The 21,409-nt window shown below is 48.3% G+C and overlaps 4 protein-coding genes across 5 annotated transcripts; 2 read left to right on the top strand and 2 right to left on the bottom strand.

Moving 5' to 3' along the window:
• Positions 1 to 54: 54 nt before the first annotated feature.
• Positions 55 to 2,353, bottom strand: gtf3ab (general transcription factor IIIA, b). Its single transcript, XM_060044951.1, has 9 exons — positions 2,154 to 2,353; positions 1,896 to 1,990; positions 1,701 to 1,797; positions 1,461 to 1,549; positions 1,312 to 1,385; positions 996 to 1,076; positions 680 to 909; positions 379 to 426; positions 55 to 296 (listed from the first exon to the last, which is right to left on the bottom strand). The coding sequence occupies exons 1-9, from the start codon at positions 2,265 to 2,267 to the stop codon at positions 174 to 176; spliced, it is 951 nt and encodes a 316-aa protein (XP_059900934.1). The 5' UTR covers positions 2,268 to 2,353; the 3' UTR covers positions 55 to 173.
• A 4,394-nt stretch (positions 2,354 to 6,747) lies between these two features.
• rpl21 (ribosomal protein L21) lies at positions 6,748 to 10,012 on the bottom strand. Its single transcript, XM_060044439.1, has 6 exons — positions 9,899 to 10,012; positions 9,161 to 9,239; positions 8,983 to 9,044; positions 8,525 to 8,637; positions 7,552 to 7,702; positions 6,748 to 6,867 (listed from the first exon to the last, which is right to left on the bottom strand). Exons 2-6 carry the CDS (start codon positions 9,225 to 9,227, stop codon positions 6,778 to 6,780), a joined length of 483 nt encoding a protein of 160 aa, XP_059900422.1. The 5' UTR covers positions 9,228 to 9,239; positions 9,899 to 10,012; the 3' UTR covers positions 6,748 to 6,777.
• On the top strand, positions 10,013 to 15,891 carry usp12a (ubiquitin specific peptidase 12a). Its single transcript, XM_060044434.1, has 9 exons — positions 10,013 to 10,618; positions 11,425 to 11,505; positions 11,893 to 12,106; positions 13,126 to 13,361; positions 13,656 to 13,732; positions 14,172 to 14,255; positions 14,452 to 14,649; positions 15,010 to 15,088; positions 15,200 to 15,891. Exons 1-9 carry the CDS (start codon positions 10,571 to 10,573, stop codon positions 15,299 to 15,301), a joined length of 1,119 nt encoding a protein of 372 aa, XP_059900417.1. The 5' UTR covers positions 10,013 to 10,570; the 3' UTR covers positions 15,302 to 15,891.
• Positions 15,892 to 16,031: 140 nt separating this feature from the next.
• gpr12 (G protein-coupled receptor 12) lies at positions 16,032 to 21,092 on the top strand. Of its 2 annotated transcripts, none has more exons than XM_060044435.1 (2): positions 16,032 to 16,739; positions 17,664 to 21,091. In XM_060044435.1, exon 2 carries the CDS (start codon positions 17,676 to 17,678, stop codon positions 18,708 to 18,710), a length of 1,035 nt encoding a protein of 344 aa, XP_059900418.1. In that variant the 5' UTR covers positions 16,032 to 16,739; positions 17,664 to 17,675; the 3' UTR covers positions 18,711 to 21,091. The 2 variants fall into 2 exon arrangements, with proteins under 2 accessions (XP_059900418.1, XP_059900421.1); XM_060044438.1 differs by lacking the exon at positions 16,032 to 16,739 and adding an exon at positions 16,750 to 16,918 and having other exon boundaries at positions 17,664 to 21,092.
• Positions 21,093 to 21,409: the final 317 nt, after the last annotated feature.

The raw sequence follows: 21,409 nt of genomic DNA, 5'->3' as shown, positions 1-21,409 counted from the left end.
TCAAGTTTGCAGAAGCCTCGAGCGGCCAACTTGATGAAGAAGATGACTCAGGCATGCTGATGATTTACTTTATAAGCAGGAAAGAATAAATAAGCACTTTAAACAAAAAAGGTATGACGCTTTCTAGCAAGACGAGGTCCATTGGTAGTAACGACTTCTTGGTCCCGGTTGGCTCAGGAGTCTGCCATCTTGGTGCGCTCCAGCTTAGCGGCCAGCATGCAGCCCTCTGCCGAGGTGGGTTTAGCCTTCAGCGGCGCCGTGCCTCCCCCAGGCTGGGGGGTCTTGGGCCGCAGGTTCTGGAAAACAAAACCGTGGAATGTTCAAAACAAAAAACGGGGCTCACTTTCATTGATAAAACTTGTGGGTAAACCATGTTACCGTCTTCCTTTTAGGGTCGTGCACCACTCCGTGTCGCCAAAGACTTTCCTAGAATATAAACGACATCTGTATATGAATGCCTCCATCTTTAACTAAAGGCAAGGTTTGGTACACAACACATTAAATATTGCACAAGACTGGATCGTCCTCCAAGCCAACAGAATGAAAAGCCTCCACCAGCTGAGGGTAGTCTATACCTCCACCAGCGGAGGGTAGTCTGTACCTCCACCAGCGGAGGGTAGTCTGTACCTCCACCAGCGGAGGGTAGTCTGTACCTCCACCAGCGGAGGGTAGTCTGTACCTTCATGGCGAAGCGCTTCCCACAGCCAGGGGAGGCGCAGCCGAAGGCCCGCATGCCCTTGTGCTCCAACAGGACGTGGCTCTCCAGGTGGAACTGCCGTGTGAAGCTCTTGCCACACTTGTGGGGGCAGGCCAGCTCTTTCTTCACCCCCAGGTGGACATGGCGCTTGTGCAGAAGCAGGAAGCGGTCGTTGTTGAATTGCTTCTTGCACTTGTCGCAAGGCAGCTTGACTAAAGAAACAAAGTAGAATGGCCAAACTGGGGATGAAGCCATGAAATGGATTGGATCCCTTCAGGAGAAGAGTTAAGAAGTCTACCTCTGTGCTCCTTCTTGTGGGTCTGGTACGCGGACCAGGTCTTGCCCTGGAAGGGACAGCCGTCTTCTTCACAGGGGTAACCTAGACCCAGAGAACACACTCACTCAGTGTCGACATGTCCCTAGGAGCTGGTAGGGATGAGGCCTCTTGCCTGAGGAAACCAACAGGTAGACCGCAGAAGATGGGAATTGAGCCAAGGACCTGCCAGCTGAGAGTCAAACACCCTTAACGCTAGAATACCCTACCGATTGGAGGTCTAGTTCTCAAGAAGGTTAAATACAATAAGATAAATAAAAAGATTAAAAAGCCCACACACCTTGATGGACCTTCTTGTGATGATCAAGTGACCCACGAGAAGGGAACTCCCTTGTACATCCAGTGACGGTACAACTGTATCACAGCACACAGACCATAGTGAGAGATGCCATAAAGCAACAGCAGTAATAACATCTGGGTGGTACTCACTGGAAGGGCAGGACCTTGGTGTGCTCATACACATGGGCCTTCAGTTGATGTCTCTTGCTGAAGTCCTTTCCACAGCCCTGATGGTTACACTGACGACAGCAACACTCAATCATGATTAATAAGCCAACAAACATTCCATGCACTCACCTTCAACAAGGGCGAGGATAATATACTAAAAAGGAATGCTTCAAGTCTCAATGATAAGACACGTTTACAGACACCAAACACCGTTACCAGTACCTTGAAGGGTTTTCCCTCGTTATGGTGGCTTTTATCCATGTGGTTTTTCATACTTGATTGGCTGACAAACGCCTCACCACAGCCATCAGCCTGGCACCTGCAGGAAACAACAAAACATTCATCAAAAGGTACATTGCAAACCAGAGACAACACACTGAAGGTTTGAGATGCTGGGTGATGGTGGCAGAGGTTAACTTGTGGGGTCTGTCCCCACTGTGGTTGAGCTGGTGTCTGGTCAGTTGGTAGCGTGTGCAGAAGTTCTTGTCACAATCGTCACATGAAAATGGTTTCTGGGGGGAAGGAGGGATTCACAAGTGAAGAGGAAATAATGAATATTTGGTGGGAATCAGTTTTAGTTTCCTTTGCCTCCAGTTTGAAGGAATCGAACATCAATCTCATGTTGTCAAGGGTTATGGTGAGTGAAGCTTCTCCAGGTGACAATCAACTACTTACCAATCCTGTGTGTTTGCAATTATGAGCCTCTAACTTCCATGACTTACTGAAAGAGGCACTGCAGTCATGAAATGAGCAAATAAAGCTTTTTTTAATATGTATCCTTTCCCCCATTCTTAACTCTAATTGTTAGATGAAGCGTGGGTACAATGTGAATCAGAGCAGATCATTCACAGACCTACACCCACTGACTCAGCTGCACATGATTTAAAGTATTGGAAGAAACCATCTGAGTAACTAAAGGGGTGTCTCTTGGTCTGTAAGTAAAAAGGCTGCCTTGCCTCTCATGTTGGACTAACGTATTAATTTTGTGGCAGGGTTTCAACAACAAATATTATATAATTTCTCCCAATTCTCCAAACACAGCGGCATCAGAACCATACTGACCTGTTCAAATGCACACATCTAACCTGTTGTCTAAAAGGAAATAAAATACAGTTAATACGGAAATAATCTTTAATAATGCAAACACAAAAGTAGAGGCCTACTGCGTTCCCCTCATGATTGATAGAGGCTGTAGAACTGTTGGAAACCTTGTTGTGTGTTTCCCTATCTACTGAGCTATCGTGTTTATGTGTGTGCGTGTTTGTGCACGATGCTTCCATTTGTTCTGTATGTGTGTGTGTGTGTGTCGCTTTTGGTTTCTTGGTGTGTGTGTGTGTGTGTGTGTGTGTGTGTGTGTGTGTGTGTGTGTGTGTGTGTGTGCGCGTGTACGCGTGTGTGCGTGCGATCACGTGCCTGCACTTTGTGTATACGTGTGAGTGTGTGTGTGTGTGCACGTGTATATATACGTGCTTGTGTGTGTGTTTGTGTGAGTCATGCAAGTGTGGTTAACAGAGAGGCGACAGTCTGTCTCCATTAATCACACACACATGGACTTTACAGCTGCAATCGTAATCTTATCAAGCTCCACTATTGTCTTCTGATAGACCTGATTTATTGTTGTCAGACGTTTCCCCCTCCAGCGTTAAGGGCTTGTTACCCTCTGCTGTGGTAGAAGGTACATGGAGCTTTGAGGGGGATCATGGGGAGACCACTCCTCAAATAGGACGAGTTAATCCCTATGGTGATTAATGAAACATCCCTTCTACCTCATCATCTTCTTTTACCCGTTTCACTTTGCTTCGATGTCTCCTAAAATAAAGGCCCTGATGCCACAGTGCTTTTATTGGTGGCTTGGCCGCGATCAGCCAATCACTGCATCGACCTGTTTAAACACGGCGTCGACCTCCACCTCCACCGCACCACCCTGATCCCAGACCTCAGACGGCTGAATGAGGCCTATCAAGCCTCTAGGGTGTTACCTGGGGGCCCTCCCACGCTCCAGGTGACCAGGCCCCGGCCGGCAGGCAGGTTTATCAGCCTGACCCCACCCTCCTGCACCGCCACACAAGTCAGCTCAGGGCGATTGAGGCTGTGTTCGCTCCCTGGCTGGGGGCTCATGGTGGAGTTCAGCCGACTAGAGCAGAGCACTCCGTCTCCTGGGTCGGTTGGGTTGTTGTTCCATTATCGGTGTCTGTTTACAGCTTCACAAAGCTATAGATCCAAATTATTAATCTTTAGCCGCATATTTTCTCAGGTCAGTAAATAACTAACAGATTTTTTGTTGTTTTAAACAATGTGATGGATGGATGGACGGAAATCCCCCCCCCCCCACACACACAAACAAAAAAGTACACAAACAACCCTAAACAAAGACACACACACATACACATACATACACAGAAACACACACACGCGCACACACACACACACACACCTTCACTGCAATCTCAGTTTCCAAACGGCTCTTCTTCCCTCAGAGGTTTAAAAGTGTCTGTTTTTCTCAATCAAATGATCTGTGGTTCTGTGTGCGTGCGTGTTGGGTTAATATGTAACGGCGCGGGTCGATACGGCTGCTCGGGCCCCGCTGGTTAAGCTGACCGACTCAATCTGTGTGTGTCAAATGTGTGTGATTAAAGAGCTCACTCTCGTATGTGGGTTTTCCTCCCCGGGCCCGCTCCCCTCTCCTCCCTCTCTGCTTGCTCTCCCTATCCGCGGCCATGTTTACCTAAAGTCTTCCTTCAATCAGTAACTTCCATGAGTCAGCTCCCCACATCCATCCTCAATGGGGGAACAACGCGCAGTGCACGTGTACGTACACACCCACCGTTTACTGTTTCAGTAGAGGTACGCCCAGATGTTGAGAGAAGCATAGCCAACCTGTGGCCTAAAGGGCCATAGGTTGACATTTAGATATGAAACAGAGACCCTATCAAACGTTCTGCTCGTAAGTCATTCCACACCAGCAGCCTTCACATCAACTGTATGATCATTTGAGATACAGATGTTGTATGTCTATGAAGGAATGCCTTACTCCCTTCAGTGGTGAGCACTATGTATTATTTGTATAATACATTAATGTGCTCGTCTTGCCACAGCTCTTTAAGGTCTGCAGTTTCTTGTTCAGATAGTTTGTTATGGATTTAATTTCCTATTATTCTGATAAAACCAATGTCTTTACATTTTAACAATATATGTAGGTCTATGATGGTTAGTGGTTAGTGAGGTGGTCCCCCCTTCACTTTAGGCGTCTTTGAGTGTTAATTATTATTCTTCTTCATGTTTAACCTGTTTTCCTTTTATTCCTAGTCTGTTTTACATAGTTTTGAATGATGACTATATGCTCTGTAAGGTGACCTTGGGTGTCTTGAAAGGCGCCTCTAAATTAAATGTATTATTATTTATTATTATTATGAATGTAGCTTTATTGCCAATTAATCTGTATGTCAATGCTTATTGTGCAAACAAAGCTATTTTAGTTATCCACTATTGGTTAATGAGCCAGTGCATTTTACAACACAAGAACACTATTACAGTAACAACTACCATAATGTGCAGTAATAGTACTTAATACTAGAACCCAACCTGTGGAGGAACTCACAACCTGTAATTCCATGTATGCTCGGAAGTTGACTCAGGTACCCTCTGGCCTAATTTTCCCCTGTTCCTCTCAAACACACTTCATTCTCCCAGCTGCTGCCGGTATCTCTGCAAACTTGCCCTAATTGGTGTAAATATTGGGCAAAGTACTGTTGTGGTAAGATAACCCATTTGTCACATACCCAGTCAGCCATTCAGCCTCCACTGATTAAACAGCATGAGATAGGCATGGTGTGGTCCACAGAGAAACCATCATCACGATCTCTGATTGACAGCCGATGGCAAATTACACTTCATAAAATAATCCTAATACAAGTTCGGGCCTGGTAAAAGAGCACAAAGATGCATTTACATTCAGTAGACCTATTCACAGATGTTTTAAGTAGGATAGACGACTACAAACCAGTTTGATCATATAGGCCCACTATTGCATGTTTAGTCATAATTATAGTTCGACTAAATAAGAAAAAGAAAAAGATGCAGCTTATTAATACACCAACAAATCATACTAAAGCACAATAGCTGACCCTACTGAGCTACCGGCCTCTGAGCCTACACTGCCCCCTGTTGTACACGTAGTTATTTTAGCCATGCAATAAAGTGTGTGTATGCCAGGGGTCAGCAACTTTTTCTACATGCAGCGCCACTTTGACAATTTCTCGTTAATGAGTGCCTTAAATATTAAAAAAAAAAAAAAAAGCTGAATGACACGGCGACCAAAAACATTTCCAGGAAGACCTGGAATTATATTATATCCATATAATCCACAATCATGTAACATTTTAAATGTTTTTTTGGTCGTTATATTTGCAACATGGGCTTACAAATTATAATTTGTCCCATCTTAAAACACCATTTTCAGAAACTCATTCAAAAACATATTTGCACTGTGAGAAATGTAAAAAATAGATGACTGTTGGAACCATCCACATCAATATCTTTTAAGACGTGTACAGCTTTGCAAAACCATGTGATGCATACAGGCCACTTGCAATATTTTCTTCCATTACTCAACATAGGTTCAAAAATATTAATTGATCCCATTTCAGAACACTGCTATCTGTAACTAATTTAAATATATTTGCACAGGGAGGAAATGCCCAAAACTGAAAAAAGCGCAAAAGAGAAATCTGTAGTAATGATTATGCTGCCGCATTGTGCGTGAATTTTAATAAAAATAAAGTTGTTTCTCCCCCCCCCCCCCCCCCCAGTGTGCCAATGATTATGCTGCCCCGTGCCAGTGGTGGCACACGTGCCTAGGGTTGCGGACCCCTGGTGTAGGCTCTTTGAGTGTTGTAATTACTACAGCCGACGGTTATTCCCAAACACTTTGCCATCATCTTTTTGCTAGTAATTTGCATTCAATGGCAAGCAACTCTTTTGGCAAAACCATATTAACATGAACAGCCTGGATTAGAGGATTAAGTCAAAAAGGTCAAAGAAAAATCAAAAAAAAAAATCATGTCAAGTTGTAGGAAATGACCTTATGCACAGCCTCTTCACATCTATGCGAAGCGTACAGCATTCAGCTTGCGGCACCATCACTGTTGGTGGGTGAAGTTGTGTTCCACATCAGTCGATGAGCCATGGAGAGTGATCCTCAATGAGGGATGGCTGTTGGTCACAGTGCTAAAGTCCACCCACAAGACACCAAGGAGACAAGAGACACGGCCTGAGTACAAACGTCTTTATTGGGCTCAGCTTATGCCATGAACTCGTAGGGGATGGGCTCCAGCAGCACAGGAGAGTTGTTCTTGGTGCTGACGAAGTGAGCCTCACGGGGCGTGGCAGGCTGAGGAGACGGGGACCAGGGAGAGAAAGGGACCAGCGTTAACTCAGGGACAGGGAGAGAAAGGGACCAGCGTTAAAGGACAAATCCGCGATAAAATGGATCTGGGATGTTTAATATGATAACGAGTTGGAATGTTCGTTTGGGAGCATAAAACTGCCTTTTTAATAAACAATCTGTACACTAACAAAGTTAACGATGCCTCATTTTATATTTCAAGACCCTTATTATACTACCAAAGAAGTGTCGGGCTACTTTTAGCCTTTTAAGTGGTTTAAAATAGCGATTTAGTTTTTACCATAACACATGCCCCCATCGTTCCAAGTTTATAGCGTTTTGATAGTCGGCTCCAAACAGCCAACTGAAGAATGCATCTATATGCGGTTTTTGTGCTCCAAAACTAACGTTCCAACTCGTTATCATACAAAACATCCCAAATATATTTTATTTGTCCTTTAATTCAGGGACCAGGGAGAGAAAGGGACCAGTGTTAACTCAGGAGTCAGGGGGAGACAGGGACCAGGGTTAACCCAGGCGCCGGGGGAAGACACATCCAAACAGATTAGTTCAAACTAAACTTAAGTATAACTAAATTCAGCCAAGACTGGGGCTATTTAAATACCAATCATTCAACTCATGGTGTAAGAATGATAAATGTTTCATGGAATGCATCTTTGCTTTATCTACCTGACGTTTGAGTTCCACCCAGGTGCCCTTCTCCTTAGCATCAATCTTCTTCTTCTCGTTGGCCTTGACGCGCTGCAGGAAGCTGTCCCTGCTCTTAGAGTGCTTCACGTGCTCAATGCGCACGTTGATCTTCTTAGCCAGGATCTTACCCCTGAGAGGAGACACACGGAAAACCTTTAATACAGCCGTAACCAAAGATAGCGGCACAATACCAAAATGAATGAGTCACTGATAATAAAACCAGTGTTTCCCATACATAGACCATTATGTGGCGCAGCGCCACAGAATCAACACCGAGCACGAGTTTTTTTTTGTGATTTTTAAATATAAATATCGTTCTTCGCATAGCATTATCTCCCCGTCATTCTCGTTCACACACGCAGAGACAAGCGCGCACACATGCCAATGGTGCGCGGGTAAACTACAACTTATTGGACGAACCCGACTATCATACATGCACACGCACTGACAGCGGATTCGCCCGCTCATCCTCGCAACTCGCCGACAAAGGCAACCCGAAACAGCGGGATATGTAAGGGATAATGTATAGAACGCCGGTCATTATCCGGAAAATAAGCACCGACAGGGCTAACAGGACACAAACGCGCAGCGGAGGCGTCTTGCTTTGCCCTAAAGGGGCTTATTTTCAATAATGCGCCACCTCCCCGACTGGACTCCTTTTCCAACACCAACAGCAGTCCACGTCCTAACCCCCCCCCCCCGCCAAACATTGCTACCTGGTCTGTGGGAAACACTGAAAACTGTCTCCTCATTGCAGGCCCACGGCCAACAGTAGTTGGGTGGGGCTGCTCAAGGAAGGTACTCTGCCCCACATGAATGACCACTGAGGACATTTAGCGATCCTTGTGGCAAAGTGAAGGTGGGACTTTTTATTTCCGATTGGCAGGTGAAAGTACAGGCGTTCCATCAACCAAAAGGTGATGAAGGCAGCCTTTACTATGTTTGTACTCACTTGATCTGCTTGTTGACGATGACGCCGACAGCATGTTGGGTTACATTGTAGATTCTACCAGTCTTACCGTGGTAGCACTTATGAGGCATTCCTTTCTGAATGGTACCTGTGCCCTGGAATCAAACAAACTACATGAGAAACATCCACAATATAACAGAATTGTGACATTTCCCAACAAACAGGTGAAAGTATTTATTTTGACGATCACATCAGCAATCTAATTCCAAATTTATGCCAATAAGGAATGTTGATTGAGAAAATATGTCAGATTATCCAAAACCTCTGGAATGGTCCTTTAGAAATGTCACTGAACTGAATCAGGATAAGTGTTAATTGCAAAGCACAAAATACACCAAGCTTTAATATAAATGGTTGTCAATAAACTGCAGGCCTACATAAGCACATGGTACAATCGTCTCCAACAGAAACCAGTTTGAAACAGTCAGGCTGAAACTTACCTTGATATCAACAATGTCTCCCTTCTTGTAGATGCGCATGTAGGTGGATAGAGGAATGGGTCCTGCACGATTAAATAAAATGTTACAAAACGCTTGCCTGACCCAGTGACCGTTTCTAAACTACATTTAATATACAGGTAAACATTAGTCAAAGAGTTCTACAAGGGGGTATACTTGCCATGTTTGCGGAATTGCCGGCTGAACATATACCGCGTTCCCCTCCTCTTGCCTCTGGTGTTCGTCATGATGCCCGATTACTGTCGAATAAACCACACATTGAAACTCTTCAGCAATTCGACTTGGGCATCAAACAGTTCTGCTTATAACGTCGCAGGATGAAGTTAACGTCCACCCTAACCCTTAAAAGACTACCTTAAGTGCTCTCGAGAGGATTTTTCTGGAAATCAACCACATCAGTTTTTATTTATCAATTTATCACGCATTCATATTATAAAGAAAATGACAGGGGCCCTGTCCATCAAAACACAAAAAGGTTTGCGTTTTTGTGATTTAACCAGGGTCCTGGTTAACCGGGGGGCTGCTTAACCCTTGTAGTTCCCTGATCTACCCGGGTTGCTGTACATCAACCAAATCTTTTTACAATTAAACAAACACACGTATTATTTAAAAAGAAAAAACACTCGTCGGAATGCATAAACGTTGACTATATCGGAGGTGGTCAATGTAAAGCTAGTTTCTCGTGGCTTAAGGCCCGTCGATCCTGCAGCCCACATGGGAACCACGCCACCGCTCCAGTCACACACAACAGCGTCAACTCTGCCCTCAGCTACCATCAACTGCTTAATAACTCAATATCTTGAGGGTATTCATTATAATGCATCTATACGTGGCTTTATATCCCAATACTACTCAAATGTACATATAAAAGTATTTTTTAGAGCGGAGCATATCTTACCCCCGTTCGCTTACAAGATGGCGGGTACGGCGGAAAGAGAGATAGATGGACCCAAAGCTCCTCCTTGTTAAGTCAAATCCAGGCATCCGAGGATATCGCCTGAGCAAAAGACCTGCCGCCTGAGCAAAGGGGACACCCATCAACTGACCCAGGGTCAGCACGTACCGATATCTCCTTAACAATGCGCGTTCAAATTATGAACATCAGTGGTCCTAAATCAGATGTTGATAGTGGATTGTCTGGACTTTCTTTCTGATTTGTTTACAACTCCAGTGGACATTTTGACGGGAGGGCGAACTGCGTTGAGCCGAACGACAAGACAAATTGAACGGTTTAGTTCGTATTATCTGTATTCAGCGGTCAAGCGACTGCTCATATGTACAACTGGGAATGGTGTACATCCATTTATATATCTTGAAGACACAACTCTCAACATAACTTTGACACACGGAGCAACATAATTTATTAGCGCAAGGTTGAATTGGGAAGGCAGTGACCGTACCTCGGTGAACACGAATCTTTACTGGGAGTCTTTACGGTCTTTATGGTGAGTTTACTGGTTTTATAGTAACCCGGTGATGCAGTAGGACTCACCGCGCAGCCGCGCGTTCCGAGCCCACCGCCTCACGAGGAGCCGCGCGCCGCAACACGGGGGAAGATGGCGCTGGCCGAATGGAAATCCTAATGACTGTCTCAAAATTCGCCTCTTTTTGTACCATGGTAAGCTCTAATATTTTCTCTTATTTGTTAGAGGGGTTGGTGATGGTGATTAGTAAGATGTGATCCAAGGCCCTGGCTCGATATCCCGCGTGTGACCGCAAATTTAGTGAAAACATCCTCTTCTGGTCGCAGTGTCAGGAGAAGCAGCCTCCCACCTAGCCCCGTTGCCCGTGGCCCCAATCCCCGTAGCCCTGGTCCCACCTAGCCCTGCTCCCATCTAGCCCTGCTCCCATCTAGCCCTGCTCCCATCTAGCCCTGCTCCTCGTAGCCCTAGTCCCCGTCACCTCGGTTGGAATATCGTTTCGGTTCCCCCTGAGATGTAGATGGAGGTTTGGGGTGTTATAAAGGTAGTGAATTGCTCATACAGGAGAAGCGATATGTTGGCTGCAGTCCGATCGGAGGTGAACCTGCTGCAGCGGTGACGGCCAGCTAGCCCACCGTGTTTTTATCACAATTCAACCCTTCCTGGTTCAACATCTGGGTGGGAAGACGGACTGGTTACCATTGGCCGTAAATTCTGGCTGATAACTAGGTCCAAGCCGCTCTCAAAATGAGCCGGATGGACGTGAGGCGCTGATAGGTGAATGACGACATTGCTAGCTGCGCAGTTAAGGACCTGCTCCAGGTCCCGTCTCTGTCCCAGCACCATCCTCTGTTAAAACATTAAAGCCATACCACCCCATGCAGTGCGCCACGGAACCAGTGTAAGAATGGTGTCGGGAGTGATAAATCCCTTCATCTGTCAGTAAGGATTATAGCGTAATATCTTGTTTAATGTAAAAAAAAATTCTTTTTTTTCTTTGCAGGGCGCAAATGCCTCTGCTCTGGAGAAAGAGATTGGCTCTGAGCAGTTTCCCGTCAATGAGCACTACTTCGGCCTCGTCAACGTAAGTGATGAACTGCATTCTTTAAAGGCTCAGCGACTGACATAATGTACAGGAACATTTACAATATATTTTACCTGCGCAATTTTAACACTTCACAGTTTAACATTTGTGGAATGCGTTTACTGCCTTTGGCTACTGTTGTTTTATTTATTAATATTGCTATGGGGGTTTTGCACTATTGTACTATAGGACTAGTTTGATCCGGCTCCTCCTAGCGCGTGTCGAGGAGTCCCTAAGCAAGACACCTTACCCTGACTGCTCTGTGTGTGAATGTGCATTCACCATTGTAAGTCGCTTTGGATAAAAGCGCCTGCTAAATGGCCTAAATGTATATGTAAAGTGATCACAATGGCTTTCTTTCTAATGCTCTTTAAATCCCCTCCCCAGTTCGGGAACACCTGCTACTGCAACTCTGTACTGCAGGCGCTGTACTTCTGCCGGCCGTTCCGGGAGAAGATCCTGGCCTACCGCAGTCAGCCGCGGCGCAAGGAGAACCTGCTCACCTGCCTAGCGGACCTGTTCCACAGCATCACCAACCAGAAGAGGAAGGTGGGCGTCATACCGCCCAAGAAGTTCATCACCCGGCTCCGCAAGGAGAATGGTGAGAGGAGAGGGTGACGGAGCGGCCCCCCTCAGAGGGGCTAGGGTTACACAAACCCTAACCCTAACCCTTCGTCTGGGTGGGCCTTCTGTCTGGGTGGGGCTGGAAAGGTAGGGTGAAGTAGGGAGGTTTCTGAGGTTTCTTGTGGTCCTTTCTGAACACGTTGTACAGCTCTGTTCAGTTGGTTGGTTCCTAATGCCGCGTTTCCACTGCAGGGTGCGGAACGGATCGGATCGCAAAGGTGTGGTAGGGAGGTGGCGGTATAGCCCAGCTCAGTTCCGAGGTCGCGTTTCCACTGCCGACAGTACCCTTGGTGGTAGGCCGGATGTCGATCGCCGCGGCAGCTACGTAAACATCGTAAACAACGTCTTCCTCCCCAAGAATGCAGACGAACGTCTCCACCTCCTTGTTCGCCCAAGCAAGCTTTTTACGCGACATGTTAATTGTAAAGAATAATACCTCGAGGCTACTGTTTGTTTGTTTTTATCCCCGCGTCACCCGGAAGTGACGATTCTGTCGACCAATCAATGGAGGGGGGGTGTAGCTAGAATTTCACGGGACCCTTTCAGGCGTCTGGTCTCGTTTTGGGTACCGCAACGGAGGAGTCCCGAGAATGGGGCCGGAACGGGTACGGCAAAGTCCGGGTCACGCCCACTTTTGGCGGTGGAAACGCGACCCGACCCGCACCTTTGCGATCCGATCCGTTCCGCACCCTGCAGTGGAAACGCGCCATAATTTACTCATGCTGAGCTATTTGCTACTCTGCCATTTCTCCTCTCGCTCTCTCTTTTATCTCACTTCCCCTATCTCACTTCCTTTCTTTCGTCTCTCTTTCTGTCTCTCTCACTGTCTCTCTCTCGCTACGTCTCTCTTTATGTCTCAATGTCTCCCTCTGTCTCTCTCTCTCTGTCCCTCTTTGTTTCTTTATGTCTCTCTCTTCATGTCTCTCTCTGTCTCTCTTTCTCTGTCTCTCCTCTGTCTCTCTGTCTCTCTCTCTGTATGTCTCTCTCTCTGTCCAGAACTCTTTGATAACTACATGCAGCAGGATGCTCATGAGTTCCTGAACTACCTGCTCAACACCATCGCTGACCTGCTGCAGGAGGAGCGCAGGCAGGATAAGCCCAACGGCCGGCTGGCCAACGGCTCGCTGGACTCCCAGAACAACAACAGCAACGCCACGCCCGCGCCTACCTGGGTCCACGAGATCTTTCAGGGCACACTGACCAATGAGACACGCTGCCTCACCTGTGAAACGGTACGTAGGCCAGTCCGACCGCAACACTAGTTACCACTACCTATCTATCCCCTCCTGCCATCCGACTGCAAGTCTAAGGAGGCTATTGGTGATATCATGGTTTTAACCTTCACTATCAGAAGTGGTTTTGTTATTGGATTATATTATGAATTGAGATGTAGACGTGGATCTAGAGTGTCGATAGTCTACCCGTGATGTCTCAAAAACCATTTGGATCAGATATGGTACAACTTCTTTATTTGTATTTAATGTTTGCTATTGATGGGGGTCCATGTGAATGAATGTTTTCTGCAGATAAGCAGCAAGGATGAGGACTTCCTGGACCTGTCTGTGGACGTGGAGCAGAACACCTCGATCACTCACTGCCTCAGGTAAGCCCTGGTGCACGGTCCCTCATCATGTGTTGGCTGGGTGTGATGGTCCCATGGAAGCTGCTTGGTTAACAGTGGGGCTAGGGGATAGTATAGTCGCTGGAGGTTCGATCCCCAATGTCCATATGTGTAGGCATCTGGGAGCAAGATGTCTAACCCCTACTTGCTTATCGATAAACAGTTTATTAGCGACTGACAAACTATTTGAAAGTAAACTGAAACTTCTTGTAGGCACTGTATGTCTGTGCCTACAAGAATTAATTTACCGTCAAACCCGTCTTTACGTTTTCTTGGTCCAAACGTTCCGTGTGGGAGGAGCATTCTGTTTCCTACAGTAAAGGACATCAGTGAAGCCTTCTTCATTTCCCCTGGTGTCTGGTTTTTTAAATCCAATCTCGTGCCATGTAGAGGATCTGAATCAATCTCTTTTGTCGCACAGAGGCTTCAGTAATACTGAGACGCTGTGCAGCGAGTACAAGTACTACTGCGAAGAGTGCAGAAGCAAACAAGAGGCACACAAAAGGTCTGTTCCTGTGTGTGTGTGTGTGTGTGTGTGTGTGTGTGTGTGTGTGTGTGTGTGTGTGTGTGTGTGTGTGTGTGTGTGTGTGTGTGTGTGTGTGTGTGCGCATTTGTGTGTTGTTCTCTCCCAGGATGTGTGTTGACCCCAGTGTGGTTCTCTCCCAGGATGTGTGTGTTGACCCGATGTGGTTCTCTCCCAGGATGCGGGTGAAGAAGCTGCCCATGATCCTGGCTCTGCACCTGAAGCGCTTCAAGTACATGGAGCAGCTGCAGCGCTACACCAAGCTGTCCTATCGCGTCGTCTTCCCCCTGGAGCTCCGCCTCTTCAACACGTCCGGAGACGCCACCAACCCCGAGAGACTGTACGACCTGGTGGCCGTGGTGGTGCATTGTGGGAGGTTTGTTTCCCAGCGTCTTAAATTGATCACATGAAAGGGTTTTAGGAGTGGAGCAGCTCTTAGAAAGAGAGGAAGTCAAGGATAATACCTTATTTTAACCTTTTAAAGATTAAAAACCCCTATTGAGGTTTGTCGAGTACTCCCACCACTTAAATCTGACCCACCAGTTCTGTTAAATAATGCTCATCAACACAATATCCTGACACTAGGAATAGTTAGAATAGTGAGGTAAGTACTCGTGGTCTCAGGTGTATGTTAGAGTATGGATCTGTCTCCAGTGTTGAGGCTCAATAGTACCTCTGTTTGATTGAACTCGACTGCTGAAGGTGTTTACTACGTTTGGCTCTTGTTTGTGTGCAGCGGTCCGAACCGCGGTCACTACATCGCCATCGTGAAGAGCCACGACTTCTGGCTTCTGTTTGACGATGACATCGTAGAGGTACACACCCGCACGAACTTGCACACAACCGCACAGTGTGATCGTGTGCTAAGCAGTTATTCTCGTTCAATGCATGTGGATTTTTCTAACCCCTCCCCCTGTCCCCTCCAGAAAATCGACGCCCAGGCCATAGAGGAATTCTACGGACTCACCTCTGAGATCTCCAAGAACTCTGAGTCGGGCTACATCCTCTTCTACCAGTCCAGAGACTGAGGGGCGGTGCCGGGCCGGGAAGGCGGCCGCCACGCGGGGCAGGGGTCCGTTTAATGAATGAGAAGATGGCTGTCGGCATTGTTTTTTATGAAACAATATTGGGTTCGGTAGGGGTTTGTATAGTGGGTGGTTGGTGGGTTCAGTGGCCTGCGATTCTTTACTCATTTTCTGGCATGGGGTGTGGGAGGTGAACGGGTATTTAATGACTCATATGATGTGTATAATGCCCCTCTATTTCCTCCTGGCCCCTCCAAACTCCCCTCCCACTCTCACTTTTCAACACTGCAGTTCTGAGTTTGCTGAGGGGATGAGGGTAGGTGAGGGGACGGAGGGAGGGGTGGGGATTGGTGGGTGGTTTATTTCTACAGTGTACAGAGGGGTATTTGTATAAATATTACGAAAAAGATAATATCATTGGAAAAATAATAAAATATTAGACCATGAGAAGATGTATTGACACTATGGTGCACTTTTGATACCGTTTTGTAAGTGTTGGCAAGTTTAACGTGAGGGTTTGCCTGAAAGGCCCATTGTAAAGCGACCATTTTCTGTTTTAAAGGAAAAAAATAATAAAAGCTGATGAGATTCAAGTCGCGTCTGCCTCCGGTCCTCTCCCTTCACAGGTGCGCACCGATGACTCATACCAGCTGGAGACTGCCCACTAGCGGCGGTTTGCCTTGCAATGACAGGAGCTAGGCCTATTTATAATCCATTCAGATGGAAACCATCAAAGTATCAAACTGCCCACCTTATGCATATAATAGGGTGGGACGCAGTGATTAAGCATTCAAACTATGGACGATGAATGAGGGGAAAAGGGAAAGGAATTGGTGACGTTTACGCTTAGTTAAAAGGCACAAAAACATTGATCTCCGTAACGGAACCCTGAGGGACCTGGACTGATATTGACAAATCTATCTGCAGTCAGTGCACGGCTTAACTAAGGTGACTCAATAACTGTCTGTCACCCATTAATTTTATTAAGTTTATTGGTAAGGAATAAACACCAGGTTAAATGATCCCTGTTGTGATTTTTTAAGAATATTTCACAGTAAACTGTTATCCACTAACACAAAACCCACCTGGAGACCTTAAATCTCCCCATGTCCTTGAGACGCCCGGGACTGGACCTCATGGCATTGAGCTGTGTGCCGGAGTTTTCAGATAGAAACCTTGTCTGGGGAGTGTGGCCCATTCGGGACCCCCACCCCCATCAGTCCTCCCCCCTCGCTCCTCTCCTTGCCCGCTGCTCAGCCTCACTGATCCCCTGCACAGCCGCAGTCCATGGCGGTGCGCTTCCTCGCTCTCATCTCCGTTAGCAGGCTCCGGTCTGCTCCGTCCCGGGCTGCGTCCTCCGCACCTGCCGCCATCACATATCATCACTGACATGAAGTAGAAGGCTGCCGTTTAATCCAGAGTCATATCTCCGAGAATCGAGGTAAGGCCGGTTATCAGGCGAGATCCCTCCTAACACAGGTGACTATCGGGGGGATTGCAAATGAAGGCGAAAACATGTTGCCCATTGTTCCGCTCGCGGTCTGCTGACGTGGAGCAGGGGTCCATGTCTTCTAGCGGTCTGAAGGGGAGCAGGTCTCCACGTCTTCTAGCGGTCTGACGGTGAGCCGGTCTTGGTTGTTCTGGTGGTCTGACGGGGAGCAGGTCTTCGGTCTTCTGGCGGTCTGACGTTGAGCAGGTCCTGGGTCTTCTCTCTAGTGGTCTGACGTGGAGCAGGTCTTGGGTCTTAGCTCTACTTTAGTGTCTTATTCTACGCTATGGGCTGAAGGTAATGGACGGTCTATCGGCTCTAAATTATTAGATTGGAGGGTTAATAAGAAGCCTTGTTTTATTGATGCGTCCATATTCTGCGTTCTCTAACAGGCTGATTGAGTCAGGTGTATTCATCTTGATGTTGAAGTGCAATTATTGGTTTAGATTAACCTTCTGGATCGTTGCACAGAAGGCTGCTTATTACACCTGTTTAATAAGGATTCCCTTGGCAGGGAGATGCTGTTCATAAATGAGAGGGGCTGGTGAATACCAGTTCTGATAGCATCATCTCTGAACTGGTCCAGGTTGAAGGATTTCTATATTACAAACCCTGAGTCCTACTTATTGGGTTAGTTTGAAGATCACTCACTCTATAACTATTAGTGTGTATGTGGGTGTTTGTGTTTGTGTGTCAACCTCAACTAATGAATCTGTGTTTCCTGTGATCAAAGATTGTTGTTTTGCTTGATACCTCAGTAAACACAAAATACCACATCAGTAGCTTATCTTCAAGATCCTATTTGCTTAGCGTGTGTGTGTGTGTTTTGTGTGTGGTTTTGCCTGTGTCTGCGTGTGCCTGTGTGTATGTTTCCAGACGGGGGGCATAATGAGCGAGGATGCGGCGATCACCCCCAGCTGGCTGAGTCCGGACCCCACGTCCTGGGCCAGCGGCGGAGGGTCTCTGCTCACGGACAACAGCACCGGGGGTCTCGGGGCCTTCCCCTCGGAGGACAGCCTGGCCGCGGGGCCCCTGCCCCTGCTGGTCAACCCCTGGGACATCGTGCTGTGCTCCTCCGGCACGCTGATCGCCTGCGAGAACGCCCTGGTGGTGCTGGTGATCTGGCAGAACCCGGGCCTGCGGGCGCCCATGTTCCTCCTGATCGGCAGCCTGGCCCTGGCCGACCTGCTGGCCGGCCTGGGCCTGGTGCTGCACTTCACCTGTGCCTACCTGCTGCGCTCCGACTCGGCCCAGCTGCTCACGGTGGGGTTGGTGGTGGCCTCCTTCTCCGCCTCCGTCTTCAGCCTGCTGGCCATCACCATCGACCGCTACCTGTCGCTGTACTACGCGCTGACCTACAACTCGGAGCGCACGGCCGCCTTCACCTACACCATGCTGGTGCTGCTGTGGGGGCTGTCGCTGTGCCTGGGGCTGCTGCCCGTCACCGGGGTCAACTGCCTGGCGGAGGAGGCGTCCTGCAGCGTGGTGCGGCCCCTCACCAAGAACAACGTGGCCGTGCTGTCCGTCTCCTTCCTGCTGCTCTTCGGCCTCATGCTGCAGCTCTACGTGCAGATCTGCAAGATCGTCATGCGCCACGCCCACCAGATCGCCCTGCAGCACCACTTCCTGGCCGCCACGCCCCACTACGTCACCACGCGCAAGGGCGTGTCCACGTTGGCAATCATCCTGGGCACCTTCGCGGCGTGCTGGATGCCCTTCACCGTGTACTCGCTGGTGGCCGACTACACCTACCCACCGCTGTACACCTACGCCACGCTGGTGCCCGCCACCTACAACTCCGTCATCAACCCTGTCATCTACGCCTTCCGCAACCAGGAGATCCAGAAGGCGCTGTGGCTGGTGTGCTGCGGCTGTGTGCCGGCCGGGGTTGCCCATCGCGCCCGGACCCCCAGCGACGTCTGACCCCCCCCCCCCCCGCCACGTCTGACCTTCCGCTCAGCCCCTTTGGGGCGAGAGGGCTGGGGCAGAGAGGGGTTGCGGGCGAGGGGCTGCGAGCCGCTCCTCCCTGGTGTGTAGAGGGGGAGAGGGGGCTGCGGTGAGGGGAAGGGGGGACTCACAGACAGAAAAGGGGGAGAAACACAGTCCTCACATGGCTCAGACTGAGCAACAGAACCCCCCAGCGACCGGATGTTTATTTATTTATTTATTGTGCTCAGCGTAAAGGGTGCATCATGTCTCTTCCAGCAGACGGGTTCTGTCCGGCCGCGTCGGGAGGGAGCCGGCCACGCCCTTCTCCTATCAGAGGAGCTTTGTGCGGAAACAGCCGCTATCAGCCGCAGCCGCCGTAAACAGAATGTGAAGAGCAGCAATGCTTTTGTTAACAGGTGATTTTATTCACCTTCCAAATTGAATAGAGATTATTATTAGAGCATGCAACTCGGCGCCCTTGCGCGTAAATGTGCTCGACAGCAAAAAGATCAGCAAAGCCCGTGTGTGTGTGTGTGTGTGTGTGTGTGTGTGTGTGTGTGTGTGTGTGTGTGTGTGTGTGTGTGTGTGTGTGTGCGTGCGTGCGTGTGCGTGTGTGTGTGTGTGTGTGTGTGTGTGTGTGTGTGTGTGTGTGTGTGTGCGCGCGCGCAACGTGTTGGATGGAGAAGGAGGACGGGGAAGTGGAGGTGAAGGCGGGAGGGCTAGCGTTAGAGACGCAGGCATGTCCACAAAGGAGCCGCGTCTGGGCCGGGCCGTCTCGTCTCGCTGCTGCACTCTGGACGTGCTTCGAAAGCTAAACCAGCACGGAGGGCTAAAAATAGCCTCGTCTCTGATCCGCGCCCAGCGTCCTCCACACCGAGGAAGGAATCAAATCGCTCCCCGTTCTCTATGTCTCTTACCGCGTTTAATTTTTACTCTATCTCGAAAAATGAGTTGTGCGTTAATTTCAAAGCTCCGTGTATAACCCCCCGGGCGATTTGAACCCCTCCACTGCTCCGCTGCAGCGGTGATCAGGGGATTTACAGCCGGGTCCTGAATCTGACCGAGCTATGGGGGCTGCTAATCGGTCTGCACAAAGTCTGGTTCTGAATGTAATTCTGTTCATCGAATCAATAATGTTCAATTCCCCGCAAACATTGTCAGCATGTACTGTGCAATTAATGTGCATGCTCGACTTCAATGTAATTTGCATGCACCAATCACAGAAGGAGTTGAGTCGTTTCTGCTCCACTGTTAACATGCGCTGTAACGTGATTGGTCAAACGGGCTAAGAAAGATGAGAATTCATAATTTTTGTATGATTCGATACCGATACCGATCGTGTTGTAACTGGACCAAAAATCTTTTTAATCTCAGTCAGTACCTCACGTGTAACATGAAATGAGCTAAAAATCCATCACAAGACGTGCCATACTCCGTCATGCCATGTTTTAGAGCCTGGGAGATGAACAGTTTGGTTCTTCCTGCTGGGAGCTGATTGGATCAGTGCGTTCTTCATCTCATCCACACACCCACTGCCCAGCTGGGATCTCGGAGTGTCTCATCCACAGCATTGCGGTCCGAGTGATTTGTTAAAAACACACCATGTGGTTTTCACAAGAGCATCAAACAGACGGATCATGGAAAAGGGTTTCTACTATTCATCAATATCCTCATCAGCAATAACTCGCCCGGCCGCGTTGGTGATTTTATAGATTTGAAGCAATAGTGAGAGAGCAATAACATCCATGCCCTACATCTCTTCCTGTCCTGCGTCTGGATGTCCGACCCCAGTATGAATGAGGGCTGACCCCCAGCCCCAGGCAGAGTGGGCCTTTCCTTCAGTTGGATCCTTACCACTTGGCACTCGGACTCTACCATTTGGACTGGAAAGGGGAAATACATTAAACTGCCGCTCATTAACTCATTTGCCACCAATGCCACTGCCTCATTCAATGTGCAAACGGTTTCTGTGACCCACATTCTGGGCTTTCTTCACGTATTATAACTGAATAGAATTGTGTAAACCTGTTTGTGGGCTAGTTTTCTGTTGCCTCTGCCTTTTGTGAGCATCCAAACACGTTTTTCTTGTTCATTCTTTCTGTGTGGTGTTAGACCGTGTGAACAGGAGCCTCTTGGTGTGTGTTCCTGCACGGGGGCACAGGTGCATGATGACATCCGGGTGTGTGCATGTGTGTGCATGTGTGTCCGTGTGGTGGTTCAGCAGCTCATTAAATCGCCTTTCTCTCCGGAGAGGAACACAGCTCTGGCAACTTCCTGCTGACCCCTGACCTTGGAGGTTAATGCTGCCAGTCTTCCTGTCCAATGATAAAAGTGGCCTGGTTCTGTGTGTGTGTGTGGTGTGTGTGTGTGTGTGTGTGTGTGTGTGTGTGTGTGTGTGTGTGGTGTGTGTGTGTGTGTGTGTGTCTGGGTGGGTGAGGAGGTGAGGAGAGCTGTCTGGGACATGGACTCTACACTGACTCCAGCACTTCAAGCCAAAGTGAACGGAGACGTCCGGTAGATGTGGAACCCCAGTCCTGGTTTATTTTTTGGGGCGCCTCTCTTCTCTCTTCTGTAGTAGAACTGGAACTGGTCTTCTCTGCTTTTAAACCTCCCCACCCAGCAGGGTGTCTGCTCGATGGGACCTCTACTTCCGGCCCCTCAGATGAGGCCTCTCCATCGCCTCCCTCCACCCC

This window comes from Gadus macrocephalus, chromosome 23 (assembly GCF_031168955.1).
Source record: "Gadus macrocephalus chromosome 23, ASM3116895v1".
Lineage (NCBI taxonomy): Eukaryota > Metazoa > Chordata > Actinopteri > Gadiformes > Gadidae > Gadus > Gadus macrocephalus.
This window is presented reverse-complemented; position numbering and strand designations above follow the sequence as displayed.